The 24,121-nt window shown below is 41.1% G+C and overlaps 1 protein-coding gene across 5 annotated transcripts in view; it reads right to left on the minus strand.

Moving 5' to 3' along the window:
- Window positions 1-450: 450 nt before the first annotated feature.
- Window positions 451-24,121, minus strand: part of LOC105487727 (ubiquitin conjugating enzyme E2 K) — an 85,313-nt gene continuing 61,642 nt past the window's right edge. For 3 of the 5 annotated variants that reach the window (XM_071093706.1, XM_071093707.1, XM_071093704.1), the window contains 3 exons: window positions 8,170-8,269; window positions 4,658-4,786; window positions 451-4,094 (listed from right to left, as the gene is read on the minus strand). In XM_071093706.1, the coding sequence (XP_070949807.1) occupies window positions 4,020-4,094; window positions 4,658-4,786; window positions 8,170-8,259 (294 nt within the window). In that variant the 5' untranslated portion in view covers window positions 8,260-8,269 and the 3' untranslated portion in view covers window positions 451-4,019. The remainder of the gene's footprint in view (window positions 4,095-4,657; window positions 4,787-8,169; window positions 8,270-24,121) is intronic. The other 2 variants (XM_071093708.1, XM_071093705.1) reach the window with 2 other exon arrangements.

The raw sequence follows: 24,121 nt of genomic DNA on the forward strand, positions 1-24,121 counted from the left end.
AAAGCACCATCAATTGCTGAAAGCTAAAAAATAGATATTATTTTCAATAATATTTCATTTTCTATTGGAAAAGTTTTTAAAATTACATTAAATAAGTCTCTTTCCCCCCAAAGAAATAGTCTAGCTTTTATTATGATGCCTGTAAAAAGTAGGTAACAGCAAGCAGACAAGGATCGTTAACAGCACAGTGTAATGATTTCTCTCCACTCACACCTAGAATCAAACTGACAAACTGTGCCACACCTGATTATATATAGCAGCATGGTTGAAATAACCAAGCAAAAGGTGACACATTCAAGACTCCATTTAGGTGATTGCAAGTTCATGAGGGTAGATCAGTCCAATGAAGCAGTAACAGAACAAATGGGACAAGGGAGATAGTAACACTCCCTTACCCCTATGCCACAAGATCTTTGATCTATATTGCAGCAGTGCAAATAGAACGTGTGACATAATATGTAGACACTGAAGAAAAGTCACACTTGGGAATAAAGGCTATTTATCAGTAAATACTTCAAGTTGCCTTCTTCCCAGTGACAGCAACTGGCTGATGGTAAGCATTTACTTTAAACTTGTACTAAAAATAATGGAAACGTAATTTTAAAATCAATGGTTTGTACCCTGGAATTGAAATTCCTTGAACTAGAAAAAGTGATTAATACAACATTATTTTGTAGAAGTCCATGAAATAAAGTTAACTGTAAACAGATGGCTTCCTTTTTCACATCTAAACATTGTTTCCCTCTACATACTAGAAGGTATACCTGGCTCCAGCTGTTCCCTACCCAATCCATCTTAATTCTTTAAAACAACAACAACAAAAATTCATAATTTCCTATTTTGCTACATAGGATTGTAAAACATTACCATACACCTACTGCACAGTTTTAAAAGCTCAAATCAGGCATACACTTATGCCCAAGATCTGCTTTTCACATTGGTAAACTTATTAAGCAGCCTCAACAGTAATACAGTATGCTGCATTCTGTAGTGCATAAATAAGCAAAATCCGTTTAAACTGCCAATTCTTTCTTACAGATACTTAAAAAGAATTATTTTGCATAGTTTTATGTGCCACCAACAATCATAAATGTGTATAACTTCTAAAAAATGGAAAAAAAACCCATTCTTTCATTTCATAGATTATTCTCTTCAAAAGCAAAATACAAAATCCAAACATTTATATATCCTTGAACGTGTTACAAGGATATAAGTAAATCATAGTTGTAATTCTAAACATTTCGGGGTGCCAACTCAGAGCATCTAATTCAGTACCTAGTCCCTCAAATATTTATATACCACTGAATACTTATTTGGGTCCACTAACTGCCATTCATTCATTCATTCATTCATTCATCAGTACTGAAATACTATACAGCTAATTATTTCTTCTTTTAAAAGAGGCACATACTCAGGAAACAGGCCTGATTACAACAAAAGCCTACTGGAGTATCAATGACTTCTAACAAATCGGCCTGCCCTAAATGGGATTTCACTGGATTTTTTTAACATAATTTTTGAGACTTTTAAAACTGACAAACGGAGCCAACTCAAAAATATTAAGAATTACAAAAATAATTTCCACCAGGGTACTTTTCCCCTAGGCCTGATCTTTTAGTGTCTTTTTTTCCAAACATATTTAAGAACAGAGGAAAAAAGCAATTGCTTTAGTTTCTATGTTTGGGTAACTAAATCTACCCACACACAAGAGAATAACAAAAGCAAACAGTACAGTGGGAAATATACCAGAAAGGAAAAAAAAGATCATCACATTAAATGTAAATGAGGTAAATTTTTATAATAAAGAATCTTTTATGAAGATGTCTCAAACCAAATGTACTTTCCAATTTCTTGGGCACTGGGGATGTTGAAGTGTAGTCAGATGAGTATATAACCCTATAGGGCTCATGTGCATAAAAATCAAAGCAGGATATAGCTGCCTCCAAGAGCATGTACGTATGTATGTAATGCCTGACCTTTAGAAACCTCTGAGCTCTCTCACCTTTGTCTAACCACAGGACATTAAATATACCCTGATAATACAGGCAAAAAAAACCTGGGTAGATGTGTCTGATATTTTTAAACCCAAATTCTACGAATAGTACCAAGTTGCCCTCCACTTAAAAAAAGTAATTCTAACCAATAATGGAGAAAAACCATCCACATTTTCACACAATCCCACCTTACTTCAAAATATAAAGTACAAGGTTTCAGGTATTTAAAATAAATAAAGAAAAATCTTGTTTCCTTTGGCATCTTTAGAAAATAAACTACAACAATAAAAGGAGATGGTTGTAAAAAGACATGCTTAAGCAAACATATGGGGAAAAAACAGCAACTTGTGTTTAGTATGCAATAATATCAACTATAAGAGTTTACTGTTAATTAGGAAAGCCTTACAAATTTTTGGAAGAACCTTCACATCTTTAACATTACAATATATTTAATAATGGTTCTTTTATTGCTTCTAGTATCAAGATTATTGAGAAGTCAAATGAAGTTATGCTGACGTTATGATTCAAAAATTATCTTCCAAACACTTAACGATTATAATTTAAGATAAATAACACTTAAAGAAAGCAAACTTTTTATAATATTACTTTCAATATACAGCCTTACTTTAATTCAGTCTGATTCCATTACATTTTTGTTATTTTGTATTGGTCCTAAAAATTTAAAAAGAATTGTATTTCTATATATAGAACTGCCTGCATAAATCCACTTCAACCTTCATAAAATGGTCACATTAGTGTTTGATCTTGCAAAACTAATAATTTTCAAACTTTTGAACTTAGAATGAAATGAAAATTTAATACAAATAGTCTGACTATGTACAAGAGAAGGTAAAGTTTTCAATTCTCATATTATCAGAAACATCATAAAGAAAGCTAGATTTATAACACACTTCTATTCCTATGTGCATCTGAAGTATGTACAATAAAACACCAACACAGCTTTCATGTGTCAATAGGGGAAGTGCAAGCAAGAATGACTTGAAGTATCCAATAAAGCAATCTCTATAGACCCCAAAATCAGGCTAAAAACTACTGGAAACAGCTGACTGCATCCTTGCCAGTTCTCAAAGAAAAATTTCATCGTTTAAAAAACAGGTGTCAAATTCACTGAAAAACTAAGTTGGGTTCTTTCATTAAACCTGGGAATAATGTAACACCAAGTATTTACTATTTTTGCAAGAGAAATAAAATTGGCAGTTCCATTTTTACATTACTTAGGAAAAATTTAAGAGTGTTTGAAGAACTGGGACAAAACATTCCAAACCTACGACCTAAAAATGAAGCAAGGGATACATACTGTCCTTCAGCACATTTCCCCACCAAATACAGAGAAATTTACCATTAGAATATTAGCTGTGTGTGGCAAGGTGGGGGTGGGGAAAGGGGTGGGAAGGGGGGAAACAGACACTATGTCCCAGTCTGTTGACAAGGACAAAAAGGCTCTGAATAGGTCACCATCTTCAATTCTGAATAAATTTCATATTTAAGAATTCTCAAATGCTTAAAATGGTGGTCTTTTCAGCTACCCATCCTAAGAAGTCAAGTACAAGCATGCAAGTAAATTCACAGGCACAGAGGATCCATGTTAAAAACAGTTAAGGTAGCTGTGATGCAACACCAACAATTTGAATGGCCCTGACACACTCAAAGTATTATCTTAATTATTCAACAAAATCCTGAAGCAAACTCTTGCTAGTCTTGGTACACTGCTAAACACTAAAGTAGCATGTTTCTTCCATGGTTTTAGCTTAGCTCAAGGAATTTTTACACTATTAAGAAAAAAAAATTAAAGTATTTCCCCTTTTTAAATTTACACAGACGTTTAATTAGCTTTATTTACAGAGCAGGGATTTTTTTTTTTTTTTCAGTCTCCAATGGTGCCTAGATAACATCATTAGGCAAGAATGCCAGTTTAAAAGAAATCTATGCAGAATCCTAAAAATAACAGATGTTGGTGCTCCTCAAGAAGAGGCAAGCTTGACTATATCAGCAGCTCTCTATGCCTCAGTTACTCAGAAGCAATTCTGTTGCAGTCTCTACATCCCATGATTTTGAAGACAAGGCCACTATTACTGCATTCTGTAGAGAAGAAAAGGGGACAAGAAATTAAATCTCAAGGAAACATTTAAACAATACTGAATCATTCACTCTTTATATTGGGAATTAACACCTTGTTTCTTTTCTGTAAGTTGATTTACATTTGCAGTGCATGAAAAGCTTCTAAAATCAATGACAGTGATCAGTAAAAATAAAAAAAATCACTGATTTCGAAAACAGAAAATATGTTTACCAAAACTAGATTTTCTCTTATTTTCCTTTTTTTTTTTTTTTTTTTTTTTTTTTTTTTGAGACAGGGTCTTGCTCTATCATCGAGGCTGGAGTGCAGTGGCATGACTATCGCTCACTGCAGCCTCGACCTCCTGACCTCCTGGGTCCAAGGGATTCTCTCACCTCAGCCTTCAGAGTAGCTGGGTTACAGGCACTCACCATCACGTCCAGCTAATTTTTGTAGAGATGCGTTTTGCCATGTTGCTCAGGCTGCGAATTTCTCTTAATTTTCTAAACCACTTTTGTCAGTCAAGAATTTGCAATAATTTAAAATCAATCAATATATCAAAATCAACATGCCCTTATGTACTTACCCTATCAAAGCCCATAGCACATAGGTTTTCTATTTTTTTGGTGTATTCTGGACTAGAAACTGGTGCTCCAGCATACACATGTGCCCAAAGTCGAGCTGTCTGTTTGAACATTTCGGGATTTTGTTTGTACTATATGGGGGGGAAAAAATTGATTGACATGACATTACAGTTATAATATTTGATATGGTATTTCAGCTCTTAATTGCCTACAATCCTACTTTTTCCAAATAAAACAAATCTACACTTAAAATGTGATTCACTCTGCATTATAGACAACCTATGTCACTCGAGAAAAGACCACTTAACCTGAAGCTTTGACTCACAATTTGTGTTGACAATAATAAAGACAAGTAACATTAATCTACTTTAATCTCCAAATCCAACAGATATAACTAGCAAAAGACTAAAATTAGATTAAGTGAAGTATTAAGAGATGTTCCAAACACTGTAAAGCAGCAAACATTATACAACTGAACACAGATTACTAGCTTATAAAAATATGTGGACATTAGCATAATTTTTTTTTTTTTGAGACGGAGTCTTGCTCTGTTGCCCAGGCTGGAGTGCAGTGGCCAGATCTCGGCTCACTGCAAGCTCCGCCTCCCGGGTTTACGCCATTCTCCTGCCTCAGCCTCCCGAGTAGCTGGGACTACAGGCGCCCGCCACCTCGCCCGGCTAGTTTTTTGTATTTTTTAGTAGAGACAGGGTTTCACCGTGTTCGCCAGGATGGTCTCGATCTCCTGACCTCGTGATCCGCCCGTCTCGGCCTCCCAAAGTGCTGGGATTACAGGCTTGAGCCACTGTGCCCGGCCGACATTAGAATAATTTTTACAATGTGACCAGCTTTTGTATTACCCACAGCCCAGGCTAGAATACAACTAGATTCTTCTGTTTTCTTACAGCTGCATTAGTGTACAGTGATTTATGGAAACCCACACGCAAAGACCTAATTTATTACATAACTTGAGATGATCATAAACTCACAATAGAGTAATTTTATTAAAAGACTTCCCATATGCATTGGAAAGAGGTAAATTTATCAAATACTTTGGAACCACCATTACTTAGTAAAGCAAAGTATAAATTACTAACGCTTCAATTCACTTTAATATTTCTTTTAAAAGTACTTTGTATATTTAAATCTATTACATATTAAAATGATAAATCTACTTTCTTTTTTTTTTTTTTTTTTTTTGAGACGGAGTCTGGCTCTGTCGCCCGGGCTGGAGTGCAGTGGCCGGATCTCAGCTCACTGCAAGCTCCGCCCCCCGGGTTTACGCCATTCTCCTGCCTCAGCCTCCCGAGTAGCTGGGACTACAGGCGCCCGCCGCCTCGCCCGGCTAGGTTTTTGTATTTTTTTAGTAGAGACGGGGTTTCACCGTGTTCGCCAGGATGGTCTCGATCTCCTGACCTCGTGATCCGCCCGTCTCGGCCTCCCAAAGTGCTGGGATTACAGGCTTGAGCCACCGCGCCCGGCCGATAAATCTACTTTCTACCACTGATTCATCACAAGAAAATAAGGCAAATTATTGAACTATCTTAGGAGCTAGAAGAAACCCTTGAGTCCAACCTTAGCCTGTAAGGCTTAGAATTCAACAGGAAAGCAAAGCTGGAATACAAGCCATGCTTTTAACAACCAAATATGAATAAATAGCACATATATAAAAAAACATGGAAAATCCAAATTGGAAGTACTCTGAGGCAAATAACAGAATATACTGACAAGGATATATACATAAAGCAAGGAGTAAACAGATCTTCAAGGGAAAAGAAGATAATACATAATTAAAATCTTATAGGTTAAAGAAATTTGCCAAGAGGAAGTTTCCTCAGGCAGAGGAAATATGGCAGATTGGATACAATATGTAAAAACGAATGCAATGCTTGAAAAAGCATGAGTTTGAAGAAAAGAATTTAGGAAATAAAGCTAGGTTTGCAGAGAGTTCAGATCATGGAAAAACTCTATGAACTAAAGAATTTGGACTCAAGTAGGTGACAGTAGAGCTACTAACAAGTTTTTGTTAGTGAAGTAAGATTTGCACTTTATAAAGCTACCTGATAGCAACGGAGAAGACGGAGAAAGGAAGAAAGAAGTTGAGAAAAGATCTATCAGAGCAGTTGAAAAGAATTTTTAAAAATGATCAGAGTAATTATGTAAATATAGTAACAGAATGATACAGGGAATGGTTATCAACAGGAGCAAAGGAGACAGAGAAAAACTCCAAAGGCTGTGACTTGGGTGGTTAACCATATGAATGTTCCTTAGATACCTGAGTGTAACACTGCCAAAACTGAATGCAATATCATAAATCCTACAAACCTATCATTCTATGATACCATCACCTACCAATTTAGTTAAACATCAGGCTCTCGTGAGAGAGGGCAAGCCTACACATTTCATCAATGTACGGGTGGTAACATCAGTATAGATACGATCATCCAAGTGTCAATGTGTACAGAAAGTAAAGGTAACAAGGTCAGAACTGAGGAACTACATTTAAGAAAGACGAGTAGGAAGGGAAATAATTGTGGGAACTAACAAAGAACAGCTATGAAGTGAGGAAGAAAAGTGGGTAATATCTTAGAAGTCAAGAGAAGAAAAACTAAGGTTTAAAAAAAAAAAAAAGAATGTTCATTATATTCCAATTGCTTAAAGTAGGTATTGGCAAACTTTTTTGTTTTTTGAGAAAGGGTTCCATTCTGTCACCCAGGCTGGAGTGCAATGGCGTGATCTCAGCTCACTGCAACCTCTACCTCCCAGGTTCAAGCAATTCTCCCACTTCAGCCTTTCAGGTAGCTGGGACTACAGGTGCGTCCCACCACGCCGGGCTAGTTTTGTGTTTTTAGTAGAGATAGGGTTTCACCACCTATTGGTCCTGTTGGTCAGGCTGGTCTGGAACTCCTGACCTTAAGTGATCCACCCACCTCGGCCTCCCAGAGTGCTGGGATTACAAGCATGAGCCACCGCACCTGGCCAGCAAACTGTTTCTTAATGGGTCAGATACTAATAACTTAGGTCCAGTCTCTGATGTAATTATTAAACTCAACCACTGTAGCTAGAAAGTGAAATGAAAAATATTTATTCCATTCAACAAATTACAAGGTCATTGGAGACTGTGCCATGCCATGTCAGTGCCATGATAGGAGGTGATTAAAATTATTAGCAGGAGGGATCATCCTTCCTGAATAGAAGGATAAAAAGATGGATACATACACCAGCATTAATCCTAGAATCTAGATGGTAGGAATATGGGTGTTCACTGTGTAATTCTTTTGACTTTATGTGTTTGAAAATACTCATGTTAGGAAAATAGCATCTATATCCAACTAAACTAGATGTTAAAAGTCTATTAAGTTTTCACTATTACACCTGACAAAATAATCCTACAAGAAAGAAAACCATTTCAAAATTTAGTTTCAATAGAGTATGCTCATGTGTTAATGTGCAACCATTAAAGCGGTTAAAGACTCATACATAATGTAAGGAAGTCTTTCAAAAGCAGCCATCTTACCTGATTTGCTACTACAGCATCCTGTGGATCATCTGGTTCTGCAGCTGCCAATAGTGCTTGCAATGACAATAATACCGTGCGGAGAGTCATTGCAGCTGCCCTAAAATTCAAATATGAAAATATCCCAATTAAGAGGGCTCTGCAGGCAAAAGCAATTAAGTACTTTCTTAATAAAAATTTAAAAATTGTGGAGCTAAAAGTTACTTAGATCTTTATCTTAATTATACAGTTAAGTCATAGACATTTATAATTATGTATCTGCCTATCATTTATTTTCTTCCTTACTTTACAATTTGCCTATTTCTTTTTTCTTTTTTTTGGAGACAGGGTCTCACTCTGCCGCTCAGGCTGGAGTGGGCAGTGGCATTATCTTGTCTCACTGCGACCTCTGCCTCCTGGGTTCAAGCAATTCTCCTGCCTCAGCCTCCCAAGTAGCTGGAACTCCAAGCACACACCACCACACCCAGCATTTTTTTGTTTGCTTTTTCCTTTTTTCGTAAAGACCGGGTTTTGCCATGTTGCCTAGGCTGGTATCCAACTTCTGAGCTCAGGTGATCCATCCACCTTGGCCTCTCAAAGGTCAGGGATTACAGATGTGAGTTACTACACTCGGCCAGCTTTTCTATTTCTTAAGACAACTCAAATTCTGAACCGTCCTTGTTTTTCTTGTTGTCAAGATCTTTCTTGTTAATTTTATCCACTCACTTATTTTCTATCCATTTCTCTAAACACAAAGTTAAAGTGATAAATCATTAGTACCAATAGTTTGTGAGACTTTCTTTCAATGGCACTCTAAAAACAAGATACTATGAAGCAAATATATTTTTTCTTTCTTTTTTTTTCTTGAGATGGAGTCTTACTCTGTCGCCGAGGCTGGAGTGCAGTGGTGCAATCTCGGCTCACCGGAACCTCTGCTTCCCTGGTTCAAGCAATTCTCCTGCCTCAGCCTCCCAAGTAGCTGGCACATGCAACTACGCCCAGCTAATTTTTTGTAGTTTTAGTAGAACAGGGTTTCACCATGAGAGACAGGATGGTCTTGATCTCCTGACCTCGTGATCCGCCCGCCTCGGCCTCCCAAAGTGCTGGGATTACAGGCTTGAGCCACCGTGCTTGGCCATATTTTCAAGAAAATATGAAATCATTCCATAACATTTTGAAATAGGATAACATTTTTGGCTTAAACTACATCACTTATGATTTTAAATGTATTTATAAGGAAAGTATCTTTATAAAGCTAATATTTGTCTTAAAAATAGTATCTACTTGTCTAGTAGTAATTCTTGGCATTTCTATTAAAAAGTTGTTTCACTGGCGAGGCTCAGTGGCTCACGCCTGTAATCCCAACACTTTGGGAGGCCGGGGCAGGCAGTCATCTGAGGTCAGGAGTTTGAGATCAGCCTGGCCAAAATGGTGAAACCTCATCTCTACAAAAAATGCAAAAATTAGCTAGGCATGGTGGCATGTGCCTATAATCCCAGCTACTTAGGTGGCTGAGGCAGGAGAATTGCTTGAGCTTGGGAGGCGGAGGTTGCAGTGAGCCAAAATCACGCCATTGCACTCTAGCCTGGGCGACAGAGTGAGACTTCATCTTAAAAAAAAAAAAAAAAAAAAGTTGCTTCACCAATAAGAGGTATGTATAAATACAATGTGGACATATTAAAAATGTTGCATGTAAAGAGAATGACCATTTTTACCATGCAAATTAGATCATTCTTTTTTTTTTTTCTTTTTTGAGACAGGGTCTCACACTGCCTAGGCTAAAGTGCAGTGGCACAATCATGGTTCACTGTAGCCTTGACCTCTTTGGCTCAGGTGATCCTCGTACCTCAGCCTCCTGAGTAGCTGGGACCACAGGCACATGCCAACACGCTCAGCTAATTAAAAACAATTTTTTTTTTGTAGAGACAGGGTTTCACGATGTTACCCAGGCTGGTCTCGAACTCCTGAGCTCAAGCAATCCTCTCACCTCAGCCTCTGAAAGTGCTGGGATTATAGGTGTGAGCCGCAACAACTGGCCAATTACTCTAAACCAGCCTTTTTCAACTGGGTTCCTGATTTGAGCCACAGAATAGAAAAGACTGGTGACTGTTCTCTCAATTTTCCCAAGTTTGGTACATAAATAGTACGTCCCTAGATGTCTACAATAAAAGTTAATTTAGGCTGGGTGCAGTGGCTCATGCCTGTAATCCCAGCACTTAGGAAGGCCGAGGTGGGCAGATCACTTGAGGCCAGGAGTTTGAGACTACCCTGGGCAACACGGTGAAATGCAGCCTCTGCTAAAAATACAAAAATTAGCTAGATGTGGTGGCACATGCTTGTAATCCCAGTTACTTGAGGGGCTCAGGCAGGAATCGCTTGAACCTGGTAGGCAAAGGTTATATGAGTCCAGATGGCACCACTGTACTCCAGCATGCAGGACAGAGCCAGACTCTGTCTCCCACACCTCCACTCCTAGCCAAAAAGTTAAGTTATTGCCAACAACCAACAATGGACGTCTTAAGGCAATGATCTCACAGTGTTGTTCATCCAACCAGCAGCATCAGCATCCCTTGGGAAGTTATCTCTACCCCAGAGCTACTGAATCAAAAACTCCAGGGTTAACAGGTACTGCAGGTGATTCTGATGCACATTAATATTTGGCAAATACTGTTAATTAGGGTGGGCATGGTGGCTCATGTCTGTAATCCCAATACTTTGGAAGGCTGAGGAGGGCAGATCACCTAAACTAGAGGTCAGGAGCTCGAGACCTACCTGGGCAACATGGCGAAATCCCGTCTCTACTAAATATACAAAAATTTCCTGGGCATGGTAGTGCACACCTCTAATCCCAGCTATTCAGGAGGCTGACGTTGCAGCGAGCTGAGATGCCACTGCACTCCAGCCTGGGTAACAGAGTGATACTCTATCAAAAATAAATAAATAAAATAAAACAAACCAAAATGAGGTATTACCTAGCACTCGTTAGAATGGCTATTATAAAAACGATGAACAAGTGTTGCTGATGATGTAAAGGAAAGGAAACCCCTGCACACTGCTGGTAGGAATGCAAATTAGTACAACCATTATGGAACACAGTATGGAGTTTCCTCAAAAAAATTAAAAATAGGGCCAGGCGCGGTGGTTCATACCTGTAATCCCAGTACTTTGAGAGGCTGAGGCAGGCGGATCGCTTGAACCCAGGGGTTTGAGACCAGCCTGGGCAAGATGGCAAAACCCCATCTCTTTAAAATTGACAATATTCTTTTAAGACATGAATCAAAACAAAAAGCCAACCTCAATCCTCAAATGTTCATTCTTGTCTTTCAACTCGCCTTTTTTTTTTTTTTTTTTTCTTTTGGAGACGGCATCTCACTCTGTCCCCCAGACTGGAGTGCAGTGGTGCAATCTTGGCTCACTGCAACCTCTGCCTCCCAGGTTCAAGCAATTCTTACAACACTTAAGTGCACTACTTATTTTCCAATGGACTTTCTAAGCAACCTAATTTTAAAATCCATGGTGTTGCCTGAAACAAAATCTTATGTTATATAATTTTTAATAAAATTATTTATTTAAAGGAAATTTACCTGAATAGCAAAGAAAAGTTTTCACTCAAAGGAAGTATTTAATACTAAGGCAATTACTAAACTCATACTTATTTTAATTTGAAATAAAAACATAAAGGCATGTCCAAATCTTGCAAGTCCTTCATACTATCACATAGGTAGTCTAACAAATATCTCAACAAGGCAATTAACACTTTTCTTGAAAACTGATAATCTCGGGCCGGGTGTGGTGGCTCACGCCTGTAATGCCAGCACTTTAGGAGGCCAAGGCGGGCGGATCACGAGGTCAGGAAATTGAGACCATCCTGGCTAACACAGTGAAACTCCGTCTCTACTAAAATACAAAAAAATTAGCCGGGCGTGGTGGCAGTTGCCTGTAGTACCAGCTACTCGGGAGACTGAAGCAGGAGAAAGGCGTGAACCCAGGAGGCAGAGCTTGCAGTGAGCCAAGATTGCGCCACTGCACTCCAGCCTGGGTGACAGAGCGAGACTCCATCTCAAACAAAGCAAAACAAAACAAAACAAAACAAAACAAAGCAAACTGATAATCTCTCATATTAACAAAGTTGGACTCTTACCTTATTATACCATATATAAAAATTAACTCAAAATGGATCAAAAACCTAAATGTAAGAGCTAGGAAGCAAAAACATAGGGGGAAAACTTCATGACACTGAATTTGGCAATGATTCCTTGGATATGACATCAAAGGTAGAAGAAACCAAAGAAAAAAATAAGGGAATATGCACGACAACTTTATCAACTTTATCAAAGTTAAAAACTCCTGGCCGGGTGCAGTGGCTCACACCTGTAATCCCAGCACTTTGGGAGACTGAGGCAGGTGGAGTTCGAGACCAGCCTGGCCAACATGGTGAAACACCATCTCTATTAAAAACACAAAATTAGCCAGGCATGTTTGTAATCCCAGCTACTTGGGAAGCTGAAGCAGGAGAATTGCTTGAACACCCAGGAGGCAGAGGCTGCAGTAAGTCGAGATCATGTCACTGCACTCCAGCCTGGGCGACAAAGCGAGACTCCATCTCAAAAAAAAAAAAAAAGAAAAAAAAAGAAAAAAAATAATAAAAATTAAAAATAAAAATAAACACTCCTGTGAAGCTGGTGTGGTGGCACACACCTGTAGTCCCAGCTACCTGGGAGGCTGAGGTGGGAGGATCACTTGAGCCCAAGAGTTCGACGCCAGCTTGGGCAACATAGTAAGACCCCACTACTTAAAACAAAAAAGCTTCTGTGTTTCAGGAGAAAATATTTCCAAATCATTTATCTGGTGAGGGCTTAATATCCATAATATATAAAGAACTCCTACAACTCAGTAACAACAAAAAACAAACCTGGTTAAAAAATCGACAAGGGATGTGAACAGACGTTTCTCCAAAGAAGATATATAAAGTGTCAACACATGAAAAGATGCTCAACACCATTAATCATTAGGGAAATGCAAATTGAAACCACAATGACCTATCACTTCATATCCATTAGAATGGCTACCATATAGGCTGGGCGCAGTGGCTCAAGCCTGTAATCCCAGCACTTCGGGAGGCCGAGATGGGCCACGAGGTCAGGAGATCGAGACCATCCTGGCTAACACGGTGAAACCCTGTCTCTATTAAAAAACGCGGGTGCCTGTAGTCCCAGCTACTCAGGAGGCTGAGGCAGGAGAATGGCGTGAACCCGGGAGGCGGAGTTTGCAGTGAGCTGAGATCCGGCCACTGCCCTCCAGCCTGGGCGACAGAGCGAGACTCCGTCTCAAAAAAAAAAAAAAAAAAAAAAAAAAAAAAGAATGGCTACCATAAAAAAAAAAAGTAATTGTTAGCCAGGTTGTGGAGAAATGGAACTCTTGTGCGCTACTTGTGGGAATGTAAAATGGTGAAAACTCTATGAGAAACAGTACGACAGTCCCTCAAAAAAAACACAAAAAACAAACAAAAAAAACCCACAGTTACTATATAATCCAGCAATTCCACTTATGGATATACACCCAAAAGAACTGAACGCAGGAACTGGAGTAGGTGTTAATATATGCATGTTCATAACAATATTATTCGCAACAGCCAGAAGGTAGAAGCAACTTAAGGTTTCCATGGATGGATGAATGGATCAACAAAATGTCTGGCTTTTGTATACGTATATGCGTATGTGTGTACATACATATCCTGACCTCAGGTGATCCATCCGCCTCAACCTCCAAAAGTGTTGGGGTTACAAGCGAGAGCCACCATGCCCAGCCTACTTATTTATTTGAGACAGAGTCTCCTTCTGTTGCCCAGGCTGAAGTGCGGTGGCACAATCTCGGCACAATCTCGGCTCACTGCAACCTCTGCCTCCCAGGTTCAAGTGATTCTCCCTAGTATCTGGGACTACAGTTGCATGCTACCACGCCTGGCTAACTTTTTAATATTTTTGGTAAAGACAGGATTTCACCATATTGGTCAGGCTGGTCTGGAACTCCTGACCCCAGGTGATCCATTCACCTCGGCCTCTCAAAGTGCTGGGATTATACGCGTGAGCCACCACGCCCGGCCCTGCTTATTTGAGATAGGGTCTCATGGTCACTTAGGCTGGAATGCAGTGGTGTGATCACAGGTCCCTGTTGCCTCAACCTCAACCTCCTGAGCTTAAGTGATCCTCCAACCTCAGCCTCCCAAGTAGCTGGGACTACAGACTCATGCCACCATGCCTGGCTAATTTTTGTATTTTTTGTAGAGATGGAATTTCGCCATGTTGCCCACGCTGGTCTTGAACTCCTGAGCTCAAGCAATCCACCCGCCTTGGCCTCCCAAAGTGCTGGGATTATAGGCATGAGCCACCATGCCTGGCCTAGTAAATTTTATGCTGTGTACTTTACAAAAATTTTCTGAAAAACTTTTAAGTAGGCCAGACACAGTGGCTCACACCTGTAATCCTAGCACTTTGGGAGGCTGAGGCAGGCAGATCACGAGGTCAGAAGATTGAGACCATCCTGGCTAACACTGTGAAACCCTGTCTCTACTAAAAATACAAAAAATTAGCCTGGAGTGGTGGCGGGCGCCTGCAGTCCCAGCTGGTAGGGAGGCTGAGGCAACAGAATAGCATGAGCCCAGGAGGCAGAGCTTGCAGTGTGCCACTGCACTCCAGCCTGGGCGACAGAGCGAGACTCTGTCTCAAACAAAGAAACAAAAATCTAAGTAATAAGTTCTTACCTTAGAGACTCAAAAATCCTTATTATAAATACTGTCTATTTCCTCTATTTGTACTGTCTTCCTATTGTGAAGACACAGTCTCCTACAGACTCTAGATTACCATTGCAAGAATCAGAAACTTGAATGAAGAGGAGGTTAAAGAAAAAGAATCAGCCGGGGGCAGTGGCTCATGCCTGTAATCCTAGCACTTTGGGAAGCTAAGACAGGGGGACTGCTTGAGCACCAGCCAGCATGGGCAACATGGCGAGACCTCTCTCTATAAAAAATAATTTTAAAAAATTAGCCAGGCATGGTGGTGTGCACCTGTAATAGGCTGAGGTGGCAAGAATGCTTGGGGCCTAGAAGGTCAAGGCTGCAGTGAGCTGTGATCGTGTCACTGCATTCCAGCCTAGGCGACAGAGCAAAACTGTGTCTGGCAGGGGCGCCAAAAAAAAAAAAAAAAAAAGGGCAGTTTGCTCTCAAAACCCTCAAAATTGAAAAAAAATCTAGAGCTATAAATTTATATACAATTCATAACAATGTCAAAGAGAAAAAGTTGTCACTTTTCTGCATGATTGAATTTTCACAGAATGTGTGAACACAGCTCACTGCAGCCCTGACTTCCAAGGCTCAAGTGATTTTCTCACCTTAGACTACAGGCACGCAACACCACGCCCAGCCAATTTTAAAACTTTTTGTATAGACAGGGTCTTGCCACGTTGCCAGTGCAGGTCTCAAACACCTGAGCCCAAGAAATACTCCTGCCTTGGCCTCCCAAATGCTAGGATTACAGGTCTGAGTCACCGCGCATAGCCAGTTTTAATCATTAATTGTAAGAAAATTAGTTCAATAACTGAGGTCAGGCGGGATGGCTCATGCCTAGTCCCAGCACTTTGGGAGGCTGAAGCAGGTAGATTGCTTGAGTCCAGGAGTTTAAGACTAGCCTGGGCAATGAGTTGAAACTCTGTCTCTACAAAAAATTAGCCAGGTGTGGTAGCACATGTCTGTAGTTACAGTTACTCGGAAGGCTGAGGTGGGAAGACTGCTTGAGCCTGGAAGGTTGAGGCTGCAGTGAGCCACAGCACTTTAGCCTGGGTGGCAGAGTGAGATTCTGTATCAAAAAACAAAACAAAACAAAACAAAACCAAAACAAAACCTATTGATATAGTTTGGATATTTGTCCTCTCCAAATCTCATGGTGCAATGTAATTCCCAGCGTTGGAGGTGGGGCCTGGGGAGAGGTGTTTGGATCATGGGGGCAAATAGCTCATGAATGGCTTAGAGGAACACCATTGGTCATGAATGAGTTTATGTGAGAGCTGGTTGTTTAAGTATTTTGGCCGGGCATGGTGGCTCATGCCTGTAATCCCAGCACTTTGGGAGGTCAGGTGGGTGGATGATCTGAGGTTGGTAGTTTGAAACCAGCCTGACCAACATGGAGAAACCCTGTCTCTACTAAAATTACAAAAATTAGCTGGGTGTGGTGGTGCATACCTGTAATCCCAGCTACTCGGGAGGCTGAGGCAGGAGAATCATTTGCACCTGGGAGGTGGAGGTTGCAGTGAGCCAACATCATGACATTGCACTCCAGCCTGGGTAACAAGAGTGAAACTCTGTCTCAAAAAAAAAAAAAAGTGTTTTAAGGCTGGAAGCAGTGGCTCATGCCTTTAACCCCAGCACTTTGGGAGGCCAGGGTGGGTGGATCACTTGAGCCCAGGAATTCCAGACCAGCCTGGCCAACATGGCAAAAGACCATCTGTACTAAAAACACGAATATTAGCTGGACACGGTGGCACGCACCTGTAATCCCAGCTACTCAAGAGACTGAGGCATGAGGGCACGAAAAGTGCTTAAACCTGGGAGGTGGAGGTTGCAGTGTGCCAAGATTGCACCACAGTACTTCAGCTTGGGCGACAGTCTTCAAAAAAAAAGTGTTTCTTGGCTGGGCACAGTGGCTCACACCTGTAATCCCACCACTTTGGGAGGCCAAGGCAGGCAGATCATGAGGTCAGGAGTTTGAGACCAGCCTGGCCAACACAGTGAAACACCGTTTCTACTAAAAATACAAAAATTAGCCAGGCGTGATGGCACGTGCCTGTAGTCCCAGCTACTCGGGAGGCTGAGGCAGGACAATCGCTTGAACCCGACAGGCGGAGGTTGCAGTGAGCCGAGATCGTGCCATTGCACACCAGCCTGCACAACAGTGTGAGACTGTCTCAAAAAAAAAAAAAAAAAAAGTGTTTTAAAAGTACGTGGCAACTTCCTCACTCTCCGTTGCTTCTACTCTGTTCTCTACCCTCACCATGTGAAACAGGCTCCCCTTTCATCTTCCACCGTGATCAAAAGTTCCCTAAGGCCTCACCAGAAATTGAGCTGATGTTGGCACCACGCTTCCTATATAGCCTGAAGAACCACAAGCCAAATGGAATTTCTTTTCCTTATAAATTACTCAGTTTCAGGTACTCCTTTATGGCAATGCAAAAACAGCCTACCACACCTATTTTTCTAACCCTAAATACTATAGGCCAGGTGTTGGGGCTCAAGTCTATAATCTTAGCACTTCAGGAGGCCAAGGCGGAAGGCTCACTTGAGGCCAGGTGCTTGAGAACAGTTTGGGCAACATAGCAAGACCCTATCTCTACAATAAATAAATAAATTTAAAGCTTTATTTTATTATTATTATTACTATTATTTTTACTGAGATGGAGCCTTGATCTGTCGCCCATGCTGGAGTGCAGTGGTGCAATCTCAGCTCACTGCAACCTTTGCCGCCCAGGTTCAAGTGATTGTCGTGCCTCAGCCTCCCGAGGAGTAGCTGGGACTACAGGTGTGCACCACTACACCCAGCTTTTTTGTAATTTTAGTAGAGGGTTTTGCCATGTTGGCCAGGCTGTTCTTGAACTCCTAACCTCAGGTAATCACCCGCCTCAGCCTCCCAAAGTGCTGGGATTACAGGCATAAGCCATTGCACCCGGCCTAAAACTTTTTTTTTTCTTTTTTTTTGAGACGGAGTGTCGCTCTGTAGCCCAGGCTGGAGTGCAGTGGCGCAATCTCAGCTCACTGCAACCTCCGCCCCTCCAGGTTTAAGCAATTCTCTGCCTCGGCCCCCCAAATAGCTGGGATTACAGGCGTGTGTCACCATGCCTGGCTAATTTTCTTTTTTGTACTTTTAGTAGATACAGGGTTTCACCATCTTGGCCAGGCTGGTCTTGAACTCCCGACCTCATGATCCACCCAACTTGGCCTCCCAAATTGCAGGGATTACAGGCATGAGCCACCGCATCCGGCCAGCACCCGGCCTAAACCTTTAAAAAATGAATGAAAACTATAGAAACTGTATCTTTGATAATACAAAGAAATGTGTGCAATTTTGGACTGCTCTAATCTAAATTCAGTAATGTGAAAAAGTATATAATTGAAAACATTCTTTTGTTCTATTTCTTCTATTTACAAAGTAGTGATCAAATCTATATTGTACTGAGATCTTTATGATCAGTATATACAATCAACTTAAATCTATTATAACAAATCCTAACAGGCAAACAGGAGTATGAAATTTCAAAAAATGTGTCAATCTTTATAATTTAGTAGATAATGTGAATAAATCAGTACCTCGTAAATCTATCTCCAGTAAATTAATTTTGCTCCAGTCTCAAATCAGTAAGACATAGTTAATGTGGCTATGTAAATATTCATATATTCATTGATAAGGACTCAGTAGGGCCTTACTATGCAGAATAATCATGTGAATTGTTCATACCGTTGAGTAACTTTTCTGTTAAGGATCTTCCAACAGATCATCAATAATTAAACCATGTTCATTCAAAACACTAAATGCTACTTAAAGAGAAAGGAAGCTTTTATACTAAATATTTTATTTTTTTATTTTATTTTTTTTTTGAGACGGGAGTCTCGCTCTGTCGCCCAGGCTGGAGTGCAGTGGCACGATCTCAGCTTACTGCAAGCTCCGCCTCCTGGGTTCACGCCATTCTCCTGCCTCAGCCTCCGGAGTAGCTGGGACTACAGGCGCCCGCCACCTTGCCGGCTAATTTTTTTGTATTTTTTTTGTATTTTTAGTAGAGATGGGGTTTCACTGTGTTAACCAGGATGGTCTCGATCTCCTGACCTCATGATCCGCCCACCTCCGCCTCCCAAAGTGCTGGGATTATAGGCGTGAGCCACTGCGCCCGGCCAAGATACTATTTTATGTTATTTTATTTATTTTTATTTTTATTTTTTTGAGACGGAGTCTCACTGTGTTGCCCAGGCTGTACTGCAGTGGCCGGATCTCAGCTCACTGCAAGCTCCGCCACCCGGGTTCGCGCCATTCTCCAGCCTCAGCCTCCTGAGTAGCTGGGACTACAGGCGCCCGCCACCACGCCCGGCTAGTTTCTTGTATTTTTTAGTAGAGACGGGGCTTCACCGTGTTAGCCGGGCTGGTCTTGACCTCCTGACCTCGTGATACGTCCGTCTCGGCCTCCCAAAGTGCTGGGATTACAGGCTTGAGCCACCGGGCCCGGCCTTATTTTTTATTTTTATTTATTTTTATTTTTTTTGAGACGGAGTCCCGCTCTGTCGCCCAGGCTGGAGTGCAGTGGCCGGATCTCAGCTCACTGCAAGCTCCGCCTCCCGGGTTTATGCCATTCTCCTGCCTCAGCCTCCCGAGTAGCTGGGACTACAGGCGCCCGCCACCTCGCCCGGCTAGTTTTTTGTATTTTTTAGTAGAGACGGGGTTTCACCGGGTTAGCCAGGATGGTCTCGATCTCCTGACCCCGTGATCCGCCCGTCTCGGACTCCCAAAGTGCTGGGATTACAGGCTTGAGTCACCGCGCTCGGCCAAGATTTTATTTTTTAAAGAGATTGGGTTTCACTATGTTGTCAAGGCTGGGATGCAGTGGCTATTCACAGGTGTTATCTCACTAGTGCTTAGCACAGGAGTTTTGACCTGCTCTGTTTCCAACCTTGTCTGGTTCATATCTCCTTAGGCAATCTGGTGGTCCTCTGTTCCTAAGAGGTCACCATACTCATGCGCAATTTAATGTGGACACCTGACTGGCATAGCACACTTCAGCCCAGACTTGCTGGACTTAAGCAATCCTCTTGCCTCAGCCTCCTGAGTAGCTGGGACTATAGGTGCACACCATTGTACCCAGCTGCTATAAATTTTTTTGTTAAAGTTTAAGCAAAGTTAAGATATCATGCAGCTGGATGAATTTTTACATATGTATATATCCATGTAACCACCGCCTGGATAAATATACAGAGTATTTTTAGCACTACAAAGCCTCATTTTTGTTCCTCCTACTCACAACTCCTGCCCACCCTCATCACTACCGTATTTTTTTTTTTTTTTTTAATTTTTTGAGACAGTTTAGCTCTGTTGCCCAGGCTGGAGTGCAGTGGCGCAATCTTGGCTCACTGCAAGTTCCGCCTCCCGGGTTCATGCCAGTCTCCTGTCTCAGTCTCCCGATTAGCTGGGACTACAGGAGGCGCCCACCACCACGCCCAGCTATTTTTTTGTATTTTTAGTAGAGATGGGGTTTCACCGCGTTAGCCAGATGGTCTCTGACCTTGTGATCTGCCCGCTTCGGCCTCCCAAAGTGCTGGGATTACAGGCGGGAGCCATCATGCCCAGCTATCGTATTTTTTTATCACCATAAATTCTGGATCATCTTCAATTTCATAAAAATTGAACCATACAGTATGTATTCTTTTGTGTCTGGCTTTTGTCACTCAACATATCTGAGTCTCATCCATGTTGTTTGTGTCAATGATATGCTCTTTTTTACTGTTACGTGGTGCTCCAATGTGTGATCACAATATATCAATTTTCTTGTTGATGAGACATCTGAGTTATTTCCCATTGGGGCTATTAATAAATTCGCCATAAAAATTCTTTCATACATGTCTTTCAAAAAGTAGGCATAGGCACTAATTTCTTTTAGATATATACCTAGGAATGAAGCTGATAGGGCATACTGAAGGTGTGTGTTTAGCTTTGGTAGATATTACTGGCTTTAATTGGTTAAACCACATTCTTTGTTTTCTGTTGTTTTTTGAGACGGAGTCTCGCTTTGTCATCCAGGCTGGAGTGCAGTGTCGTGATGTCAGCTCACTGCAACCTCTGCCTCCCAGGTTCAAGAGATTCTCCTGTCTCAGCTTCCCGAGTAGGTGGGATTACAGGGGCCCACCATCATGCCTGGCTAATTTTTATTTTTAGTAGAGATGGGGTTTCACTATGTTGGTCAGACCGGTCTTGAACTCCTGACCTCAAGCAGTACACCCACCTCGGCCTCCCAAAGTGTTGGGATAACAGGCGTGAGCCACCGTGCCCTGCCTGGTTAAGCCACATTCTTACCAGCAATGCACGAGGTATTTATGTTTACACGCATGCAGTGGTATCTAATTATGATTTTAATTTGCATTTCCCTGATGAGTAATGATGCTGAGCATACGTTATTGACTGGGCAGATATTCTGTGCCTGTTTGTGTCTTTTAGAAGGGCAGCATCACTGAGTGAAATTTTTGTGTTGTCATTTTCTTCTCCAGGTAAGTAGACACCATTAGTCATAGCGTCAGTGGAAAACATTAGAAAATCGTCTCCACATAGCATAAGTTGTGAAATTAAGAAATAAACCAGGGGCCGGGCACAGTGGCTCACGCCTGTAATCTCAGCACTTTGGGAGGCTGAGACGGGGGGATCACCTGAGGTCAGGAGTTCGAGACCAGCCTGGCCAACATGGTGAAACCCTATCTCTACTAAAAATGCAAAAAAATTAGCTGGGCATGGTGGCACATGCCTGTAATCCCAGCTACTTGGGAGGCTGAGGCAGGAGAATCACTTGAGCCTGGGAGGTGGAGGTTGGAGTGAGCAGAGATCGCACCATTGTACTCCAGCCTGAGTGACAGAATGAGACTTTGCCTCAAAAAAAAAAAAAAAAAAAAAAAAAAAAAAAAAAAAGATAATAAAAATAATAAATATACTAAGTTGTTAAATATTAATAAAGGTATATCGCCACCCCTAGATGCCATTAATAAAAGACCAAGATTAACCATGTATTTTCTAGTATGCCTGCAGAAAATTATTTAATGTTTATGTAATTCATTTTTCCTATGATTAAGACCCTGTATTTTTCTCTATCAAATTCCAGTTCTGAAACCTAAACATTCACATTTAAATACGGATATGCACTAAATGCCAATTATACCTCAGTAAAGCTCAGGGAATAGAGTAATGAATTCATGAATATCTAGTCTCACCTATTTTATCTAATGTGTCTTTGGTATATTTTAATATTTCAATTGTACAAAGCAAGATTATTCACCTGCCTTAGGAAAGGAACAGTTGATGTAAAACATGTTATGTTCCTGCACATCATATTAGGAGAAAATGTTTTGGTATAAAAATTCAATTTCTCTCTCTATATATACACACCATAATCTTTCAAGTAGCTACACAGGGAGATAATTACAAGTAACAGTACTGTTGGCTTAACTCTGGGCAAAAAGCAAATCAGTGGGAAGTTTTCATCTCTAAGCTTTTTCTTTCTTTCTTTTTTGAGATGGGGTCTCACTCTGTCACCCAGGCTGGAGTGCCATGGCATGATGTGGGCTAACTGCAACTTCCGCCTCCCAGGTTCAAGCGATTCTCCTGCCTCAGCCTCCCAAGTAGCTGGGATTACAGGTATGCACCACCATGCCCAGCTAATTTATTTATTTTTGGTAGAGATAGGGTTTCACCACGTTGGCCAGGCTGGTCTCGAACTTCTGACCTCAAGTGATCTGCCCACCTCCGCCTCCCAAAGTGTTGGAATTATAGGAATGAGCCACCACAGCTGGCTGCAAGCTTTGTTTTTAAGGTCGTCATTCTGGGTGCTGAGAATAGCCTAAGTAGGGAGAAGCCAGAAGCAGGGAGGCAGACTAATGCAATCATCCAGGCTAGAGGTAACGCGTTTGTTTGGAAAAATGTGGTAGTAAAGCTGCTGTTAAGATGTTGGAGGTTTTGCCAATAGATCTGCAGACAGGGCATTGGGTGCCAGAGAAAGAAACGCCAAGGATCATGATGTGATTTTGGCTTGAGAAAATGCAAGGATGTATTTGCCAATAACTTAGTTGGGGAAGACTACAGAAACAGGTTTCAGGTTAGGAGACTATCAGTTCAGTTTATGTTTGATATGTTCATTACATAGTCAAGTAAAGATGATAAGCAGGCAGCAGGATAAGAGTCTCAAGTTCAGGGAAGATAATTTGTGAGTTTGCAGTATATAAAGGTGAAGTTATGATGAAATCAGATGAGGTTACCAAGGAAGTGAGTGCAGCTAGAAAGAAGCAGAAATCCAAGACTTATCCCTGAGGCATTCTAATACACAAAGATCGGGGGATATGCAAGGAACTAGTTAAGGAGTCTGGGAGTGAGCGTGGTGGGAAAGGAAGAATAGAAAAACTAATGTCCTAGAAACCAAATGAAAACAGTAAAATGTCTCGAATACTGCAAATACGTACTCTTATCACTGAATCTTAGAGCTTTTAGAGGCCCTGGCTATAACCTAATGGATTAAAAACACTGACACTTAAGACGTTCAATAAATTGGCAAGTCACAAATCAAAAGAGTAACAGAGAAGATAAAAGTAAGTCTATTCCACACGGCTTTATGTTTGAAAGTCTTGTTCTATATGCAACATAGAATATATTGAAATATAGATCAAGAAACCAGATCTCAAGAGATGATCTATAGAGGGACAGGATTTACTCAGATATACTACTGGAACAGAAAAAAACAAAATGAAACGTGTAACTCTAGTCTGTTCATCCAGTTACTAAGTAAACCAAATTGGCCATACACTAAATGCTGTCATTCCTATTTCATTTTCTTTCAGGTACCTTTTTATCCCCCCTTTCTTAACAAATCAAACACATAGCTTAGGCCGGGTGTGGTGGCTCACGCCTGTAATCCCAGCACTTTGGGAGGTCCAGGGAAGAGGATCACCTGAGGTCAGGAGTTCGAGACCAGCCTGGCCAACATGGTGAAACCTCATCTCTACTAAGAATATAAAAATTAGCTGGGCGTAATGGCGCACGCCTGTAGTCTCAGCTACTCAGGAGGCTGAGGCAGGAGAACTGCTTGAACCTGGGAGGCAGAGATTGCAGTGAGCCGAGATCGCGCCACTGCACTCCAGCCTGGGCAACAAGAGTGAAACTCTGTATCAAAAACAAACACTACCCAAAAAAACATA

Source organism: Macaca nemestrina, chromosome 3 (assembly GCF_043159975.1).
Source record: "Macaca nemestrina isolate mMacNem1 chromosome 3, mMacNem.hap1, whole genome shotgun sequence".
Taxonomy (NCBI): Eukaryota; Metazoa; Chordata; class Mammalia; order Primates; family Cercopithecidae; genus Macaca; species Macaca nemestrina.